This window comes from Xenopus laevis, chromosome 9_10S, assembly GCF_017654675.1.
Source record: "Xenopus laevis strain J_2021 chromosome 9_10S, Xenopus_laevis_v10.1, whole genome shotgun sequence".
In the NCBI taxonomy this organism is placed as follows: domain Eukaryota; kingdom Metazoa; phylum Chordata; class Amphibia; order Anura; family Pipidae; genus Xenopus; species Xenopus laevis.
The window spans coordinates 4,690,295-4,710,884 of record NC_054388.1 but is presented as its reverse complement, the minus strand read 5'-3'; the positions used below and the strand labels follow the sequence as shown (position 1 = coordinate 4,710,884).

Sequence of the window (20,590 nt, the reverse complement as noted above, 5' to 3'; positions counted from 1 at the left end):
AAAGGATAAGTAAATCTTAAAAATAAGTCAATGTAAAATTGATGAGGGGTCTATTCTAAGCACTTTCGTCATTTACATTCATTATTTATTTTCTTTTTATTCCGAGATATTAAGGGATACATGTGCTGTTAATATGAATGAATTATGTTACAACAGCGCCACCTGCTGGTCAGTTTCCCACCAGTCTGACCACCAAGTAGTCAAGGAAGTTGTCAGGAGAAAGAGGCTGATGTTCTTCTGCTTAGGAATAAAATTAGAAACCTTTCTCACATCTTTCCTAAGCAGAAGAACATCAGAGCAGCCTCTTTTTTTCTCCTGACAACTTCCTTGACTACTTGGTGGTCAGACCGGTGGGAAAACGACCAGCAGGTGGCGCTGTTGTAAAAAAAAATAATTCATATGAACAGTACATGTATCCCTTAATATCTTGGAATTAAAAAAGAATAAATAATGAATGTACATTGCAAAAGTGCTTAGAACAGCACTCATCAATTTCACATTCAATTATTTTTAAGGTTTACTTATCTTTTAAGGGCTAGCCTAATTACCAAGGGTGTACTTAAAAGGAAAAGAGGAGCACAGCTAATCTGAAATAATGTAAGAAACATGACAATGATCCACAGAATGTGCCCTACATTGTCCCCAGCTGGAAAGTGGAGTGAGTATGGAAGGGTAGTGTGGTCTTCATTTGTGGATAGTACCAGCTGTGTCATACACAGACACCCTAGTGATATATCAGGTGGACTTGTAACAATTAGGAGAGGTGTGCATTTCATGTCCCATGGCTTGGTGGGTGTTGCAGGTCTTGGCCTGAGAAAATAGGGTGAAGTAGAGGGTGAAGATGCAAAGCAGTGGCAGCAGCAGCGGCACTTGCAGGCCGAGGAGCAAGCAAAGTTGGATAAAGGGCAGCGTGGGGAACATGGTGAAAGGTGAGGGGTCCAGCAGGGTGAAGAGCGGAGGCAGGGATGATGTGTATGGGATGACTAGCAAGAAAGGCACCTGGATGGCCAGGGAAGAGGGAATGAGTTAGATGTGAAAGGGAGATTGGAGCAAAGTGGTGCTGAGGGATATGGTGCATTTGGGCTAAGTGTTGATGGTGCTGTGGAATGCCAATAGCTGCAGCGGCGGCGGCATGCTGTAAAATAGCATGCTGAACAGTGGTAATGGAGGTGGCAGATGCTTGCGGGGGCGCCTGATGTATGTGAATAGGCTGCAGAGCTGGGGAAACAGATTGGAGAGCCGGTGTAATGGCACCAGCTGGGAAGTTCTTAACTTGTTTGGCCAAAAGCTGCTGTTGAATATGCTGCTGAGCTGCCTGCTGTAGTTTGCCGTACTTCTCCATTTCCTCAGGGGTAAAAGTGATTGGCTGGCTCTCCAGTGGGGCCAATGAACCATCATCTTCATCTTCATCCTCTTCTTCATTATCATCTTCCCCTACAGTACGGCCTGAACCTGGATCTACTGCTATGGGTGGATAAGTGGGTGGGTGGAAGAACTCGGTCTCAGGAGGTGGGGGCATCAAACTTCCTTGAATCGGTGGAAATGGCAAATTTCCATTGCCTAGCGGATGCTGTTCTGTGCCCTCTCCAAAACCTGGTGGAGGAGGGTTGAAACAAACTGTTGCTTCAGGGTTCAAGTGCTCTGTGTTACTTGCAGGAGGATCAGGTACTATAGGGTTTTCCATTTTAACAGACTTCCCTTCTTGCTCCTGCTCTACTTCTACAGTTTCTGGCAGATCTCCTGTTTCATTCTCTCCCTTGCGAGGCGCCCCAACTTTTTGAGTCGCTGGAAGTTTTCCAATTAGCGGTAACGTCTGTGGTTTAGGACCAATTGCAGGGGGTAGCTTGGGGCCAAAATATCCCTGAGGAGGGTCTTTTACTTTAGCCCCAGGCTTACTGCTACCAGAGCTGCCTTCGTCTCCAGTGCACGAGTTTTTCTCCATTCGCCTTAACCGGATTTTTTCCAGTAACTGCTTAGCAGTCAGTGAGCCTCTCCCCACATCTTTTTCAGTGCTCCTGCGAGGAAATGTGGAACCACTGGCACCTCTTGATTCAGTCCCTCGACTACCTTCTCTTCTGCTTCTTGATCGGCTGTAATGGGGGGACTGTGATCTATATATTTTAGATCTATTGAAGTCCCTCCTGTCACCTCTACGGCTGTCAACGCTATCTCTCCCACGTGATCCTTTTCCAGAGTGGCTGCGGGCACTAGTGCTCCGATCTCTACTGTAGCTCCGGCTCCGCTTCCAGCTATGACTGGTTAGACTCCGGCTTCTCCTTTTGCTGCAACTTCGACTGCTACTACTTGACCTCCCTTTGCCTCTACCCCTACTCCCCCTAGAGCGGCTTCGACTTCTTGATCTACTCCTACTGTAATCAGATGAAGAGTATTTACGCCTAGTGGAATGTCTCTTAGAAGCTGCAGAGTCCGAGTCTGAGCCTGGTGAACGCTTGGATCTGTGTCTTGAGCCGCTGCTGTAGCCACTGTAATCACTGTCAGAGTAACTTTGGTTGCGGCTATATCTGCTTCTGTCTGTGGACCCTCCAGAGCTGGAGGAGTAAGAGCGGCCCCTTTTTGCTGATCTTGATCGGCTCCTGGAGCGGTCACTGGTTGAATCGTCCTCATCGCTGTATCGGGACATGGATTTTTTCCTGTTTGAGGAGGCATCATCTTCGCTGTCATAATCTCCACTGCTTTGCCGACTCCTGGCCTTGTTGGGGCCATGCCGATGGGAGGAGGAGGAGGATGGAGCAAGTGGAAGGCTAAGAAGGGGTGTTGGGTTATGTTCTGCTTTGGTCTTTTTATTCTTCGGTGGGTCTTTAGAGGAGACTGCAGGCTCTGGTTTAGTGTTGCTAGCAGCTGCTCCAGCTATATTATCATCTAGTGGTTTTTTTGGAGCAGTCTCTCTAGTGCAACTCATCTCTGTTGGAGACATTACAACCTCAGTCTCTTCCAACTTTACTGTGGTTTGGGAAGCACTCTTTGACTTTTTGTGCTTGTGTTTCTTTCTTTTCTTGGATTTCGGCTCGACTCCTTCCTCTGCTTCCCTATGTTTACGTTTGCGCTTGCTACTCTTCTTGTGTTTCTTTTTTTTCTTGTGCTTGTGTGACTTCCCAGTAGCATCCTCTTTGCTTTCATCTTGAGTGTGTTCAGGTTTACTTTCCCCTGTAACAGAAGTGGTAGGTTTCAACGGGGTCCTGCATGTGTGCACCGCTGAGTTGACTTCCTTCTTGACTTCAGCCGTACAACCGGGACTATTACCTTGCTCATTAACAGACTGAGTATCTTTGCTTGTCTCTGGAATATCCTTGGATTTCTCAGTTCCCTTGCCATCTTTGTTCCGGGAAAGCTTAAAGTCAAAGTATAAAGGATTGCAACTATAGGAGATGGGTGGATCAGTCTGGGTGAATATCAGGAGCTCAGAGGGCCACTGTAGGATAGTACTTTCATCCTTGCTCAGGACTGGAAAAAAAGGACCAGTTGGATGCTTGGGCCTCTCTAGCTGTTCCTTTTTCGGCACCTCTGACTCCTTGGCAGGCTCTTCGCTTAGTTTAAGGTTAGCCTTTGCCTGATCAACTACAGCTGCACTTTCTTTTTTTTCTGCTTTAGTATCACTGAAAGTAGCGCTGGTCTCCTGCTGCAATGCTGCTGCCTTTGCCTCAGTAACTGAAGACATTTCAGATTTATTCTCTGGGGATTTCCCAGTTTTGACCTTGCTTGGGGAAGCAGTTTTTTTTTCTTCCTTTTGAACAACATTCTCAGCTTGAGTTTGTTCTGTGGCTCTCATGAAGAGCAAGAACTGGAAGTTAGGTTTTACTTTACAGTGTGCAGGTGGCATGTAGTGATAATACTCTGGCTCCCCAGCCTGCCCCACTCTTTCCTCACCTTTCATCTTCTTCAGTTTCGATAAAGTGCTTGCAAGGGATGCACCACTATCAACTTGAGTTTCTTCTTCTTCTTCGTCTGCTGCTGCTTTATCGTCAATTGCTTTGCTGCTTTCCACCTCACCAACCTTAAGACTCCCCAAAACATCAAGAGGTGCTTTTTCCTCCTCTTTTTCCTCTTCCACTAGTCCTACCTCTTCTCCGACATCTTTGAAGACTGCAGCTGAAGATTCTAACTTCAGTGGAGTTTTTTTAGCAAAAGAGAAAGAAAAGCCCAGTTTCTGTTGAGAAGCTGCGTTAGCTGGGCTTTTGAATCCAAAGCTGACGGCTGGGGCAACAGATTGCGCCACAGAAGATGTTTGAGGCACCTTTTCTTCCTGTGTAGATTTAGGACTATCTTGAGCTGCTACGCTGAAACCTATCGATGTATCATCATCTTCAACGCCGTCCTCGTCAACAGCAATCGTGGTGGCTTTAAACATGGGACCACTACCCGGAGCACTGCTGCAAAGACATAAAAAAAAGAAAAAGAAAATTTTAATAGTCAGGAAGATAGTAAAAAGCATAAAGACCATCTATCATAAAAAATACATTATTACAGTTTAACTGCCTTGCATAGCAAGTTCAACTCAACATCAGAAATCATGGGGCTACTATTAATTTAAGAACTTTGAGTATTAAAAGTCAAAACACATCAATGAAACAATACCAAGCCTGAGATTCTGCATTCTGTGGAAAGTGTACCAAAAATGTTACATTGTTGTATATTATGCACAATATATTTCCCTGATTTTAAATTTTTCCTGGATTTTACACCATTTATTTCTGGTCCCCTGAAAAACATATAATCGGGGTTCTACTATATCATGTATGGACTATTAAACAATGGTCAAAACGTATGGCCCTTTCAGCTGAGTTTACATAGAAGAGATAATGAATAGCTATTTGGGACAGAAAACAGACCATGCACTAGAGCTCACAGGTTAGTAATGAAGCCCTACATTACTAAGGGTAGAAGGAACCACACACACTTATGAATAGTATTTTTCCAGGACTGTGGTGTACGGCACTACATAAATAAATTGCACCCATCAAGCCATACAGCTCTGTACCCACAGGGACAAATTAATTTTTTATGCATTAGTCTCAGTAGCAAAGATACAGATCCATAGGGCACCAGATTAATAATTAAGTACCATCTGCTAGAGTTCTCTGCATCACCCAACATGCCAATTACACAGCCAGTGGGTTTGTAAACGATGATAAGTTCTATTCTTTAACAGCGTCCAACAAAAAAACAGACCTTTCCATGCAGAAGTAATTCACGTGGATTAAAGAAATCTAAACTTACCATTCTGCTTGCTTACGCTGTTCTGCTAGCTCCAGTAACCGACGCAAAGCCTTTTCCTGCTTGCGCTCATCCTTCCTTGAGCGAGACGATACATTGCGGGCAAATTCTCTCTGCTTCAAGTCCTTAAGCCTCTGGAGAATAAATAAATCGGATAGCGAATTAACCATTTAAAGTCTCAGGAGTACCCCTATAGACAGCAGGGTGATTCGTCTGTGCCTATAAAACCCTGCTTTTCCAGTGCTTTTGTTTCTAGCTGCTCTCAGACAAGTCTTTCCTCTGCCATGTTCATTGTACTCCCTGGTGGATCTCCTATTTCTGGTGCGCTCTTAAACCTTGCCTTTAGTCTGTCTGCACTCATGGCTAGTCTTTCCCATGACACTGCTTATGGCTTGTCTGAAGTTACAGCCTGATGTCTGGGCCTATTTGTAGTCTACATTTAAAAAAAACAAAGTGAAGCAATCCTATACTTCCAAATCCGCACCAAATGTTTCTTATCTTAGGCACAATGTGTTTATCACAAGCATTTTTCATTAGCAAGAGGGTATATTTTCCCTTTATATAAGCGATGAACTTTCAAAAGTTGTGAACATTAACTGGTGATTAAAACAGTGCTGTTCATTAAAAGTAGGGATGCACCGAATCCACTATTTTGAATTAGGCTGAACCCATGAATCCTTAGCGAAAAATTTGGCCGAACCAAATCAGAATTTGCATATCCAAAAATGACAACTCTGTTTAAATATGTGGAAAGCTAATTTTCATATGCAAATTAGGGATGGGAAGGCAAAACCATTTTTACTTTCTTTTAATTTCCCTCACGGCCCCTAATTTGCATATGAAAATTAGGATTCGATTTGGCCAGGAAGAAGGATTCAGCCGAATCCAAATACTGCTGAAAAAGGCTGAATCCCGAACCGAATCCTGGATTCAGTGCATCCCTAATTAAAAGTAATTTCAGGGTCAAACATTGTCTATCTGCTGTAGTAATAATAATAATAATAACTGAAAGCAAAGAAAGCTGTAATATGGCTTTAAAGGAGAAGGAAAGGTTAAAATTAAGTGAGCTTTATCAGAAAGGTCTATATAAATACACCAGTAAACCCTTAAAGTAATGCTGCTCTGAGTCCTCTGTCAAAAGAAACAGCACATTTCTTTCCTTCTATTGTGTACTCATGGGCTTCTGTATCAGACTTCCTGTTTTCAGCTTAAACCTCCAGGGCTTGGGCTTGAGCTTGAGCATGCTCAGTTTGCTTCTCTCTCCCCCTCCCTGCTGTAATCTGAGCCCAGAGCTATGAGTGAGCAGGGAGAAAATCAGGCAGGAAGTGATGTCACACCAAGCTAATATGGCAGCTGCTATCCTAAGCAGAGTTCTAGAGCACTTTACACAGGTATGGTTAATCATTCTGCAGAATAAATATAGTATTATAGCTTGCACTATTGTGGTTAATCTATTGGCAATAAACTGCTTCGGTAGCTTTCCTTCTCCTTTAAGAGCTTCAAGAAAGAGCAGGACACTGCGTGTATGCAGCACTCCAATCTGCCTTCAAAAGGGTTAGGGCAGTATTTTAGGGAATAAAAGTTGCGGTTTATGAAATGTTGGCACATAAAATAGCGGTCAATCTGTAAATTATGTATAAATGATCTAGTGCTGGCTGTCTGCCTCCGGGAACATTGTCTTTGACCACTGCCACTGAAGAGGTAATTTGTTTCCTATAGGCTCTACGGCACAGCCATGTTTTCCCACACACATATTCCGGGATGTACGAGAGAGGGGATATAGAGAACAGTCCCACCTGCTTGTGTGCGTGGTCATAGGAGTTGATGTGATTGTCAAACTCCTGGTGCTTCTGGTACTGCTTGTCACACAGCTCACAGTAGAAGTTGGCCCGTAGCTCCTCCAGGGCCTTTGCTATCGCCTTTTCCTTGTCCACAAAATCCTACAAAAATGACACCTCTGTTTAAATATGTGTAATACCAATTTGCAGAAAGAAAAGGATACGTCTACACAGTGGCGTAACTAGATGTTGCTGGGCCCCACATCAAATTAATTTTAGGGCCCCCAACATATCCAGTGTTTGTCTTGTTTTACCAATATATGTTCAAATTGCTCATCAATGAGAGCCTCATGGGGCCCCCTGTACCTCCTGGGCCCCCCTGCAGCCGCAGGGTCTGCTTCCTCTGTAGTTACGCCCCTGCGTCTATAGAACTATTAAGCAGAGTTTTCACTTCCATATATTTTCCCTTTTATGTAAATTAGCCATTAGTTTTAATCAGCTTCAGGACAACAGACTAATGATGCACACGCTGATTTATGAATAATTAATGCCATGTGTTCTAAGCAAAGATATGCCTATAGGCTGCAATAAGTAAGGTTAAAGACCACGGATCAGAAAAGACTTGCTTTTGAAATGTCTTCGTTGGGCAACTCTAGTTCATCACCTGAAAGATCTATTCTCCTTAACATGGCTCTCACCCATATCACACACACAAGGAGAGATTTATTGAGTAAGTACACACTATGATCCCAACGGGTATTTTTTATAAAACCAACTGCATTGCACAGGCCTCTACTTAACGCGTGACTGGAGTGTCACAGACTGCTATAAATCCTTAAAGGGATACTGTCATGGGAAAACAAGTTTTTTTTCCCCAAAATGCATCAGTTAATTAGGGATGCACCGAATCCAGGATTCGGTTCGGGATTCGGCCTTTTTCAACAGGATTCGGATTCGGCCGAATCCTTCTGCCCGGCCGAACTGAATCCGAATCCTAATTTGCATATGCAAATTAGGGACTGGGAGGGAAATCACATGACTTTTTGTCACAAAACAAGGAAGTAAAAAATATTTTCTCCTTTCAACCCCTAATTTGCATATGCAAATTAGGGTTCGGATTCGGTTCGGTATTCGGCCGAATCTTTCACGAAGGATTCGGGGGTTCGGCCAAAATAATGGATTCGGTGCATCCCTACAGTTAATAGTGCAGCTTCAGCACTGAAATCCGTTTCTCAAAAGAGCAAACAGAGTTTTTTATATTTAATTTTTAAATCGGACATGGGGCTACACATTGTTTCCCAGCTGCCCCCAGTCATGTGACTTGTGCTCTGATAAACTTCAGTCACTCTTTACTGCTGTACTGTAACTTGGAGTGATATCATCCCCCCCCCAGCAGCCTAACAACAGAACAATGGGAAGGTAACCAGATAGCAGCTCCCTAACACAAGATAACAGCTGCCTGGTAGATCTAAGAACAGCACTCAATAGTAAAATCCAGGTCCCACTGAGACACATTCAGTTACATTGAGTAGGAGAAACAACAGCCTGCCAGAAAGCAGTTCCATTCTAAAGTGCTGGCTCTTTCTGAAATCACATGACCAGGCAAAATGACCTGAGATGCAGCTACACACCAATATTACAAATAAAAAAAAAAAATACACTTGCTGGTTCAGGAATTTAATTTTGTTTTATAGCACCATCAGTTTACAATATAAAGTACCTTGTATTTCTGTCTTTGTTCTTCTGTGTCTTCTTTCTCCACTTCCAAAACTCTGCGGCGCTCTGTGGCATCCTCTGCATAGTCCAACTTTTGAAGAAAAGAAAAAAAAAAAGAGTCAAGTACTCTCCTCTGGCTACACAAGAAATTACAAGAGAACAATTTTACTAGAAGTACATCTCATGGATGTAAATTTGTCCATGCAATGGGCCAGTGATCTGCAACAGCACATTTCCGAGGGCATGCTAGCTATTAGGGATGCCCGGATCCACTATTTTGGATTCCGCCGAATCCATCTTGGAAGATTTGGCCAAATACCGAACAGAAAAAGTGGGGAAAATTGGTTTGCTTCCTTGTTTTGTAACAAAAAGTCGTGTGAAACCCTGCCTTCCCCACAATTTGCATATGCAAATTAGGATTCGGATTGGCCAGGCACAAGGATTCGGCCGAATTCGAATCCTGCTGAAAAAGGCCGAATCCCGAACTGAATCCTGGATTCGGTGTATGCCTAGAACTATTTTGTCATTACCAAAAAGATCTATGGAGATCCTGGACATGTATGGGGTTCTACAAATCTCTAAGGGCCACATATATCCCACAGACCTCCAGTTGGAAAGCCCTGGTCCGAGGACTTGCAGTTTCTCTTTTATCCTATTTGGCAGAAAGGCTATTGCTGCATGTACATAGATACGGAAAGTTCAAACCTTCTTATTAAAACGATTCCATAAGGCCATTTCTTGCTAGTAGTGTAAGCCTACGGGACTACTTTACTACTAGTCATTCACGTGAAAGGAAAGTGCCTGTGAAGAGCCATGTTATCATGCAAGGTGACTATATAACCTACACAAATTCAATGGTAGGTAGGCATCAATCTGGAACACCACAAACTATAATTCAGGAGCCCAAAATTCAAAAAGTTTTTATTTTACATTATGTTTAAAATGAAACTGCCTTACGCCCTTCGTGTCATCCAAGGACACTTAATTATAGGTTAATGATTAGCCTATGATTAGGTGTCCTTGGATGACACAAAACACGTAAGGCCGTTTCATTTTAAACAATGAAAAAAACGTTTTGTATTTTAGGCTCCTGAATTATACTTTGTGGTGTTCCGGATTGATTCCTTGACTGCTATTGAATTTTTGTGACGTACTCCCCCCTTGTTGACGGTCTGGGGCATGAGCACCCAGACCCACCGTGGATAATTTAAAGATTATGACTTCATGTAATTGTGGAATATATGTACAATGATCATAAGAAAGCATTCCTCTTACCTCCATCTCCATGCGTCCCATTCCCATGACATCGTACTTGAGGACAATCGGGATAGGGTCTGTCCTGCCTAGAAAAGATGAGCAGAATCGGGCATTAATTACTAATCTGATTATACAAAATAATTACACAATGGGTTGGGGTGGTTAGAAAATCTTGCCTTGGAGTGCAGAGACCAGAAAGCTACAGTGGATCAAACTCAAGTCTTTCTCACAGCTTACATGTTTCAAGGACCCCCCATCCAACCCACAGACGCTTCAGGGGTTGGGATTTCTCTTCCTGGCAACCCAATATGATAAAATATCACAGTCATCAACTCATCATTCATGAACTCGGGGGCCTACTTTAATTCAAGGGCATAAAGCCGGATTACTGAACGGGCTGGACAGTACTACAAGCAGTAAAGTTATATTATAACGTGAATATAGACTAAATTGACAGGATTTATTGCCAAAGGTTGCAGGGAATTCCTACTCCCAGGAACTAAGCTGATGCGGTCAATGGTCAGTAAGCTGTGAAAAAGGCAAGATGCAAAAACCAAAAGGAGAAAATAAATTGACTTGACTAAATCAAACTAGCGGCAGATTTTATTTTATTTTTTTTTCTATTGTTTTCTTGCTTCGAGGAGTATCCAAAATCCACTCAGAACCAGCCAAAAGCAGGAGATGGGAGGAAGGTACGAGAAATGGGAAGGAGGGTATAAATTGGCACAGAGCAGGTAAGCAATTCACTATGGCATTGATTCTTTGGATTGGAGCAGATACCTTTTTATATGTTACATCTCCACTGGCGCTGAGTGGATGTAAGCCCAAGGGTCACTTACCTGTCTCAGCTGGTTACCTTAAGTAAAAAGACAGAGGGTTAACAAATGGAGCTTTCTCCATCTGCCTACGAGATGCGCCTGGATATTATACCATCGGGCTCACTTCTGTGCATATGGGCAAAGCACAAGGTCAACCTTGTAGCGGAAAAAAGAAACGCTACCATATCAGAAATGTATACACTGCTTTCTTTCACATTTGCAGAGACTGGGAGCCAAGTTCCACCAATACTGTAAGCGGAAACTTGAACGAATTCATTTTGTATTATCACAACATGATACGGACAATGGCACGCGGGTTAAATGGTCGGCTGGTACGGGATATTGGAACGGGACTTTGCTGGCAAAGTACAAGTTAAAGGGATTCTGTCATGACTTTTATGGTGTAGTTTTTATTTCTAAATTACACTGCAAATAATTCACTGTACAATATAAAATGTCATTCCTGAACCAGCAAGTGTATTTAGTAGTAATATTGGTGTGTAGGTGCATCTCAGGTCATTTTGCCTGGTCATGTGATTTCAGAAAGAGCCAGCACTTTAGAATGGAAATGCTTTCTGGCAGGCTGTTGTTTCTCCTACTCAATGTAACTGAATGTGTCTCAGTGGGACCTGGATTTTACTATTGAGTGTTGTTCTTAGATCTACCAGGCAGCTGTTATCTTGTGTTAGGGAGCTGCTATCTGGTTACCTTCCTATTGTTCTGTTGTTAGGCTGCTGGGGAGGAAAGGATATCACTCCAACTTGCAGTACAGCAGTAAAGAGTGACTGAAGTTTATCAGAGCACAAGGCACGTGACTGGGGCAGCTGGGAAACTAACAATATGTCTAGCCCCATGTCAGATTTCAAAATTAAATATTAAAAAATCAGTTTGCTCTTATGAAAAACGAATTTCAGTGCAGAATTCTGCTGGAGCAACACTATTAACTGATGTGTTTAGAGAAAAAACATATTTTCCCCATGACAATACCCCTTTAAATTGGCGGCTGGGATAAGGGAAAAAGGTACGGGATATTGAAACGGGACAGAAAATAACATCTACCGGCAAAGTCCCAGTTAAACACAGTTTGGGCCTACGCTATAAGGGTGAAGTCACAGTGGGTGTTTTTACGTTGTGATTTTTTAAAAACGAGAGGTTGAGTGTAAATACACACAAAATAAAGCCCTACTGAAAATAATGGAACACACACTATAGCAATTCCCGAGTCAACATCTGCCACGCAAGTCAGTATTTGCGGTTTTCCGCAGAAATGTCAATACGCCAAGGCAACGCCATATTATTGAGCTCTATGGCAGTGATCCCCAACCAGTAGCCCATGAGTAACATGTTGCTCTCTAACCCCTTGGATGTTGCTCCCAGTGGCCTCAAAGCAGGAGCTTATTTTTGAATTTCAGGCTTGAAGGCAAGTTTTAGTTGTATTAAAACCAGGTTCACTGCCAAAAGAGCCTCAATGTAGGTTGACAATCCACATAGGGGCTACCAAATGGCCAATCACAGCACTTATTTGGCACCCCAAGAACATTTTTCATACTTGTGTTGCTCCCCAACTCCTTTTACTTCTGACTGTTGATCCCTGCTCTATGGGATCTTGTATTATCAACATGGCGGGCAAACACTTGTGAGAGGGATTGTGTATATACGTATTTCTAACTTTGTCTGCTGGTGATGTAATTACGCTGTGTATTGACGATCAGTCCGGCAACATTTAAATGTAAATTGCTTTTCCGCTTGTCTTTTTTTTTTTTTTAACATAAAAGTTTAACAGAAATGCTGGGAACAAGAAAAACGAGAAATGCACATTGGGAAAAGAAAACTAGAGGCTGAAAAATGCACATTATCATGCGAGTGTGGTTTCATTGGCGTATTCGACCCGCGCTTTTTAAAAAAACGCAATGTGAAAACACCCAATGTGACCTAAGATCCACTGCCTCAGTCTCTCCCTGCTCACTCATAGCTCTGAGCTCAGATTACAGCAGTAGGGAGAGAGGAGCAAACTGAGCATGCTCAAGCCCTAGCCCTGGAGGTTTAAGCTGAAAACAGGAAGTGTGATACAGAAGCCCATGTGTACACAATAGAAGGAAAGAAATGTGATTTCTTTTGACAAAGGACTTTGATGGTTTACTGGTGTATTTAAATATACCTTTCTGATAAAGTTTACTTAATTTTAGCCTTTCCTTCACCTTTAAGCCTCTCAATCTCCACTGGCTGGGCAAAGATTACCTTACCCACCGCCCTTGGGGTGCAACAGCTGCTGCCCCATCATTTCTCTAAGATTGCTCAGAGACTGTGCAGATTGGTTCCCATATCTATTAAACAGATCTCCGAGATTAAGCAATAGAGATTGGATTCACTAGCTTGATGATTTATACAAGGGGTAAAGAACATTGAATTATCCAAAAGCAAATCCAGAAAGGTCTTACTGAAAGATAGATCTTTTACATCTAAACTGCAAATGTGAAAGCAAGTAATATCAATGTTAATACCCAAGATATAGCAATATCCACCAGGGGCTTGTGTGTATTTCATTTAGATTCTGACATGATTGTTGAGTTGTATCCAGCAATTAATCACATGGACAACATGAATATCTTGTAAATGATATCCTTAAAAATGGTGAGTTCTGATGTCATCAGTTATAAACAGTGAGTTCTGATGTCATTTCTGTCACATGACTCACTGTAATTTGTGTATTATAATTAAGTACCCCCAGTTGCAAAATATAAGGATATTAGAAGTTACCTCGGACTTCCATGACCTGTATAAAAACACTCGGCATTCGGCCTCGTACTTTTATATGGTCATGAAACTCCTCGGTAACTTTTTATATGGTCATAAAACTCCTTGGTAACTTCTTATATTCTTATATTTTACAAGAGGGGGTACTTTATTCACTATATATATATATATATATATATATATATATATATATATATATATATATATATAGATAGAGATAGATATATAGATAGAGATAGATATATAGATAGAGATAGATATATAGATAGAGATAGATATATAGATAGAGATAGATATATAGATAGAGATAGATATATAGATAGAGATAGAGAGATATAGATATATAGATAGAGATAGAGAGAGATAGATAGAGAGAGAGAGATAGATAGAGAGAGAGAGATATAGATAGAGAGATATAGATAGAGAGATAGAGAGAGATAGAGATATAGAGATAGATTATATATATATATATATATATATATATATATATATATATATATATATATATATATATATATATAGTGAATAAAGTACCCCCTCTTGTAAAATATAAGGATATTAGAAATTACCGAGGAGTTTCATGACCATAAAAAAACACGAGGTAACTTCTAAAATCCTCATATTTTGCAAATGGGGGTACTTAATTTATTATAATACTCAAATTTCAGTGAGTCAAGTGACAGAAATGACATCAGAACTCACCGTTTCTAAGGATATAATTTACAAGATATTTAAAGCTTTTGTGTAATATATATATATATATATATATATATATATATATATATATATATATATATATATATATATATATATATATATATATATATATATATATATATATATATATATATATATATATATATATATATATATATATACTGAGCCCAATGGTATAATAAAATAAGCAAAAGAGAGAGAGGAAAAGGACCGAATGGGTAAACTGGCTCTAAAGATGGCTATGACGCTACCATTTTTAGATGTAAGTCGCAGGCTTTGCTCTCATCTGGTCAAAGACACCCCACATCTTTGTTTTTGGTTAAAGAAGAGGTTAGAAGGCATTTTCCATGGGAAAAAAGGGTTTATTAAATGAATTTCAGGCCACAAATGCTTGACATTAGCACTGACAGTGAAGTCTTTACTACAATTTAATTGTGGCTTAGCAATCAGACATGCGTGATCTCACACCTTCATTCATCTACAATTTGTTAACTGGTCTCATGTGCAAGCCTGCTTTCCAAAACCTTCTGTCCTTTTCCACTTCACTGGAAGCAGCATTTAGCCTCCTATTGTCAGTTACAGCTAAAATTCTAGTATCCACGGCTTAAAGCAAATACGGATAAAAATCAATATGGACTTGGTTAGAATTTCTATTGATTTTCTGTACTGTATCATCTTAAAGGGGGACTATCAGGACAATGAAAATTTCATATAAGCTTGTTAAATACTGAAATAAGAAGTTTTCTAAATATAATCAATTCAAAATTCTGTAGCGTTTCTGAATTAATCAAGTTTATCCTCACTATTCCTCTCTCAGCATCTGTTTCTCTTCATTCTGTCTTCATGCAGCAGTTGGGTGTCAGATATTCATTGACAGTTAGATCCAATATATCTTATAGGGGGGCTCCTTTTGGCTAGAAGATGTATCAGAGCTCACTCTATTAAACTCACCAGACATCATGTCTCTCTACATGCAGAATTTGTGCAAAAGGCAGTTATTTAGAGTTTGTACTGGAATCAGTTATTTGAGTGAGCTCTAATACATCTGCTAGGAAAGGAAGCCCCCCTATAAGATATATTGGATCAATCATCTGACTCGGGCTTCCTTTCCTAGCAGATGTGTTAGAGCTCACTCAAATAACCAATTCCAGTACAAACAAACTCTAACAATAACTGCCTTCTGCACAAATCCTGCATGTAGAGAGACAGGATATCTGGTGATGTTCTCTTCATTCTCTCTTCATGCAGCAGTTGAGTGTCAGATATTCCTTGACAGTTAGATCCAATATATCTTATAGGGGGGCTCCTTTTGCCTAGAAGATGTATTAGAGCTCACTCTATTAAAATCACCAGCCATCGTGTCTCTCTACATGCAGAATTTGTGCACTGGGCAGCCAGTGATTTTGTTGGATTATTTTTTTTGTACTGGAATGATTTGAGTGAGCTCTAATACATCTGCTAGGAAAGGAAGCCCCCCCCCCATAAGATATATTGGATCTAAAGCTGGCCACAGACGTCTCCCGAACGACCAATTCTTGTGTAATCGCTCAAATTATAGTGGGAATTAAAGGATTGTGCATCTAACAATTTATCATCGACGGTCAGAAAATTGATCAGCCAGGTTAGAAAATTTTCATCAGTCACAGTGAAATCCATCTATTGTCCAATTGTTTGCAGGGCCAAGCAGGCAGCTACCCTCAGTTTTCCTGGCTTCAACTAGACAACATTGCTTGAAATGGTCTTTTTAGTTGATGGACAAATCGTACATTTAAACCAGTGATCCCCAACCAGTAGCTCGTGAGTAACATGTTGCTCTCCAAACCCTTGGATGTTGCTAACAGTGGCCTCAAAGCAGGAGCTTATTTTTACATTCCAAGCTTGGAGGCAAGTTTTAATTGCATAAAAACTAAGTAAGTGTAGCTGCCAGTCCACATAGGGGCTACCAAATATCTAATCACAGCCCTTTTTTTGCACCCCAAGGGACTTTGTCATGCTTGTGTTGCTCCCCAACTCTTTTAACGTTTGAATGTGGCTCACGGGTAAAAAACGGTTGGGGACCCCTGATTTAAACGATCGTTTCAAGATAAGCTTGGTCTTACGATAATGAAAATCCTATATCCAGTTTAACAGTCAATGAATATCTGAAACCCAACTCCCAAAGAATGAAGAGAAACAGATGCGGACAGAGGAATAGTAATTATAAACTTGATTCTTTCAGAAACGATGCAGAATATTTAAATGATTGCAGTTAGAAAGTTTTCTTATTTCAGTACGATGAAGCTTATATTTTTGAGATAGTTCCCCTTTAATTTCAGCTGTGAAGACTGAAGGAAAAATAGGGAGGAAGAGGACAGGTCAGGAGTGGGGAGGGCAGGCTGCATTTTTATGAAAACACCAAATAAAATGAAAAAGAAACAAAAAAGGCCCCGTTGACATGTTCCATTTAATGGACGAGGATCAGACACGTGTGCATGGAGAGAGATAGAGGAAGGACGTTCCAAGCAATATATGAACGTTACGACAGGACAGACGAGAGAGAGAAGGAAGCCTAACATTGTGCACTGATGACAAAAGGTAGTCAGTCTGAACAGAAAGTTTAAATTACCACGGCTAAGTTTACCATCACCACAACAAGTCCCGGGGTATTATGCTGTAAAAAAGAAACACGGTTGGTTAGGTAGCAAATCACGTGGTGGAGGGTGGAAGGCACCAATAGCAGGGCTTCTTCATCGAAAAGGGAGTGTTCTGAGCTTGAGCCCCAATCAGGACAGGGAAGGATAATTTAGGCAAGTACAGATGTGGAAGTGATGTAAACGTTATCATTATTCCATAGGTTTGGATTGGATTCCTATATATATATACAGCCCAAATGGCTTTGAATAACTACATCAGTACTAGTATAGTCAGCTTTCCTTACAAGCAATCAAGATGCCACTAATCAACCTCCACAAATCAATGGGGGGAATTCACAAAAGTGTCGTTAAAATACGTAAAGGTGGCCATACACGGGCCGATAAAAGCTGCTGACAGACGGCTTATTGGCCCGTGTATGGGGCCCCCCGACGGGCTTCAACGATCGAGATCTGGCCGAAAGTCGGACAGATCTCGATCGGATGGGACTAAAAATCCCGTCGGATCGCGGCCGCATCTATTCGTTGATGCGGTCCCGCGATCCGACCGCCCATTGCTATTAGTTAGGATCCGATATTGCCCACCTCATATCGGAGAGAGATCCGCTTGTTTGGCGACATCGCCAAACGAGCGGATCTCTCAGTGTATGGCCACCTTTAACCAGAAGTGGCAGTTGCCAAATTTGTAAAATGTCGTACAAACAGCAAATTCACAAAGGCAGGCGTTACCGTCTCTCAATGTCTCGTAATTTTCTTAAAATGTTGTGTATCTTTTCATCGGACAGACGACATTTTACCGAGCGTTTACAAAAGACAATTTGACAGACATTTTCATTTTGGAGAGCCCGTGTCGGAAAAATTGTCGGCAAAACAAATGAGTTTACGAGCAAAATGTCATAAAAATGTCGGGAAAAGTGGCGGCAAAAAAACCCACGGCCACTTTAAAAAGACGCCATTTCAAAAGTGTTGTACACGTCGGAAAATTAGCGGATATATGCTCTGTGAATTTGTAGACTGTTACTATGACACTTTCTACGAAAGACATTTTTTTCGTTCCAGACACTTTTGTGAATTCCCCCCATTAAATTCTACACCAAGATGGAAATGTACTTATTCCGTTATCCAGAAACCAGTTATGCAGAAGGCTCCGAATTACGGAATGGCCGTCTCCCATAGACCATAATCCAATAATTAAAATTTTTAAAAATTATTTCCTTTTTCTCTGTAATAAAAATAATTTAAACTATAGACTCCATTGTATCCAATAATTCAAATTAAAAATGATTTCTTTTTTCTCTAATAATAAAACAATAATTTAGACTAGAGACTCCGTTTTATCCAATAATTCTAATTTTTAAAAATGATTTTCCTTCTCTGTAATAAAAATAATTTAAACTATAGATTCCATTTTATCCAATAATTAAAATTTTTAAAAATGATTTCCTTTTTCTCTGTTATTACAGAGAAAAAGGAAATCATTTTTAAAAATTTTAAAATAATTTAAACTATAGACTCCATTGTATCCAATAATTCAAATTAAAAATTATTTCCCTTTTCTCTATTCATAAAACAATAATTTAGACTAGAGACTCCGTTTTATCCAATAATTAATTTTTAAAAATGATTTTCCTTTTCTCTGTAATAATAAAAATAATTTAAACTATAGACTCCATTGTATCCAATAATTCAAATTAAAAATTATTTCCTTTTTCTCGAATAATAAAACAATTATTTAGACTAGAGACTCCGTTTTATCCAATAATTCTAATTTTTAAAAATGATTTTCCTTCTCTGTAATAAAAATAATTTAAACTATAGACTCCATTTTATCCAATAATTAAAATTTTTAAAAAAGATTTCCTTTTTCTCTGTAATAAAAATAATTTAAACTATAGACTCCATTGTATCCAATAATTCAAATTAAAAATTATTTCCTTTTTCTCTAATCATAAAACAATAATTTAGACTAGAGACTCCGTTTTATCCAATAATTCAAATTTTTGAAAATGATTTTCCTTCTCTGTAATAATAAAAATAATTTAAACTATAGACTCCATTTTATCCAATAATTCAAATTAAAAAGGATTTCTTTTTTCTCTAATAATAAAACAATAATTTAGGCTATAGACTCCAATTTATCCAATAATTCTAATTTTTAAAAATGATTTTCCTTTTCTCTGTAATATAATAATAAAAATAATTTAAACTATAGACTCAATTTTATCCAATAATTCTAATTTTTGAAAATGATTTCCTTTTTCTCTGTAATAAAGGCCCCATCATCAATAAGTACTTGCCCCCTTTATCTTCAATGACATATTTTTCGGTTATCATCTATTGGCCCCCCAAATGCTTGGCATCTTTTAAACAGCCTAGAGCAGTGGTCTGCTTAACCGAAGTTCAAAGATTTTAAAGATGGTTATTTAATGAACAAATCAAACAAAAGTAGTGGATACTACTGTTCAATACGGAAGCCAAGATTTAATTCTGAGAAAAATTATAGAAAATATTTCAATATTTTTTTTTTAAATTAAAATAATTAAAGGGGTTGTTCACCTTTAAAAGAGTTTTTAGTATGATGTAGAGGGTGATATTCTGAGATAATTTGCAATTGGTTTTCATTTTTTGTTTTTTTGGTTATCTTTTGATTCAGCAGCTCTCCGGTTTGCAGTTTCAGCCATTTGGTTGCTAGGGTCCATATTCCCCTAGCAACCATGCACTGATTGAATAAGAGACTGGAATATGAATAGGAGAGGCCTGAATAGAAACAAGTATCAATAACAATAAATGTGTAGCCTTACAGAGCATTTGTTTTTTAGATGGAGTCAGTGAGCCCCATTTGAAAAACGAAGAAGAAGATAAATAATTTAAAAGCTTTGAAAAATAAATAATGAAGACCAATTGAAAAGTTTCTTAGAACTGACCATTCTATGACATAATTAAAATTTAACTTAAAGGTGAACAACCCCTTTAAAAGCCAGACACAATTTGCATTGTAAAACGTTTTATTTCGACTCTGGCGATCAAATGTAATTAATCAATCCTAAAGAGTGCAAAAATGCCAGGTATGGGATCCATTATCCGGAAACCCGTTATCCAGAAAGCCCTGAATTCCGCGACGGCCGTCTCCCATGGACTTTATCAAAATAATCCAAATTTTTAAAAATGATTTCCTTTTTCTCTGTAATAATAAAACAGTAGCTTGTACTTTCATATAGGAGTACACCCACAACCCTCCTTTTTTGTACTTGAGCCCAACTAAGATATAATTAATCCTTATTGAAGGCCAAACCAGCCTATTGGCTTTATTTAACGTTTACATGATTTTTAAGTGGACTGAAGGAATAAAGATCCATATTAGAGAAAGATCTGTTATGCAGAATACCCCAAGTCCCGAGCATTCTGGATAACAGGTCCCATATCTGAATCAGAAGAATGTATGTGTCTATCTTGGATCCATCTTGGACAGCTGAATTTGAATCTTGTTACAAATAAAATAATCTTGGAATGAATTCAAATCCCTTAAAACAAATGTGCATTTGGCACTTTATCATCTTAAAGAAACACAGTCAAAAAAACACGTTCAAAGGCTATTTGTTACAAGCAGACACAATAGGATTGTTAATGGCACCATCATGGAATAGGATCTACCTGCAAAGTTAATTAAAGCCTTTCATTCAATGACAGC

General features: G+C 39.6%; 1 protein-coding gene across 1 annotated transcript in view; it reads right to left on the bottom strand.

Moving 5' to 3' along the window:
- Positions 1-232: 232 nt before the first annotated feature.
- gpatch8.S (G-patch domain containing 8 S homeolog) overlaps positions 233-20,590 on the bottom strand; it is a 47,593-nt gene continuing 27,235 nt past the window's right edge. Inside the window, exons 4-8 of the mRNA XM_018238055.2 lie at positions 10,002-10,069; positions 8,731-8,817; positions 7,029-7,172; positions 5,236-5,366; positions 233-4,388 (exon numbers count right to left, since the gene is read on the bottom strand). Coding sequence (XP_018093544.1) covers positions 773-4,388; positions 5,236-5,366; positions 7,029-7,172; positions 8,731-8,817; positions 10,002-10,069 — 4,046 coding nt within the window. The 3' untranslated portion in view covers positions 233-772. The remainder of the gene's footprint in view (positions 4,389-5,235; positions 5,367-7,028; positions 7,173-8,730; positions 8,818-10,001; positions 10,070-20,590) is intronic.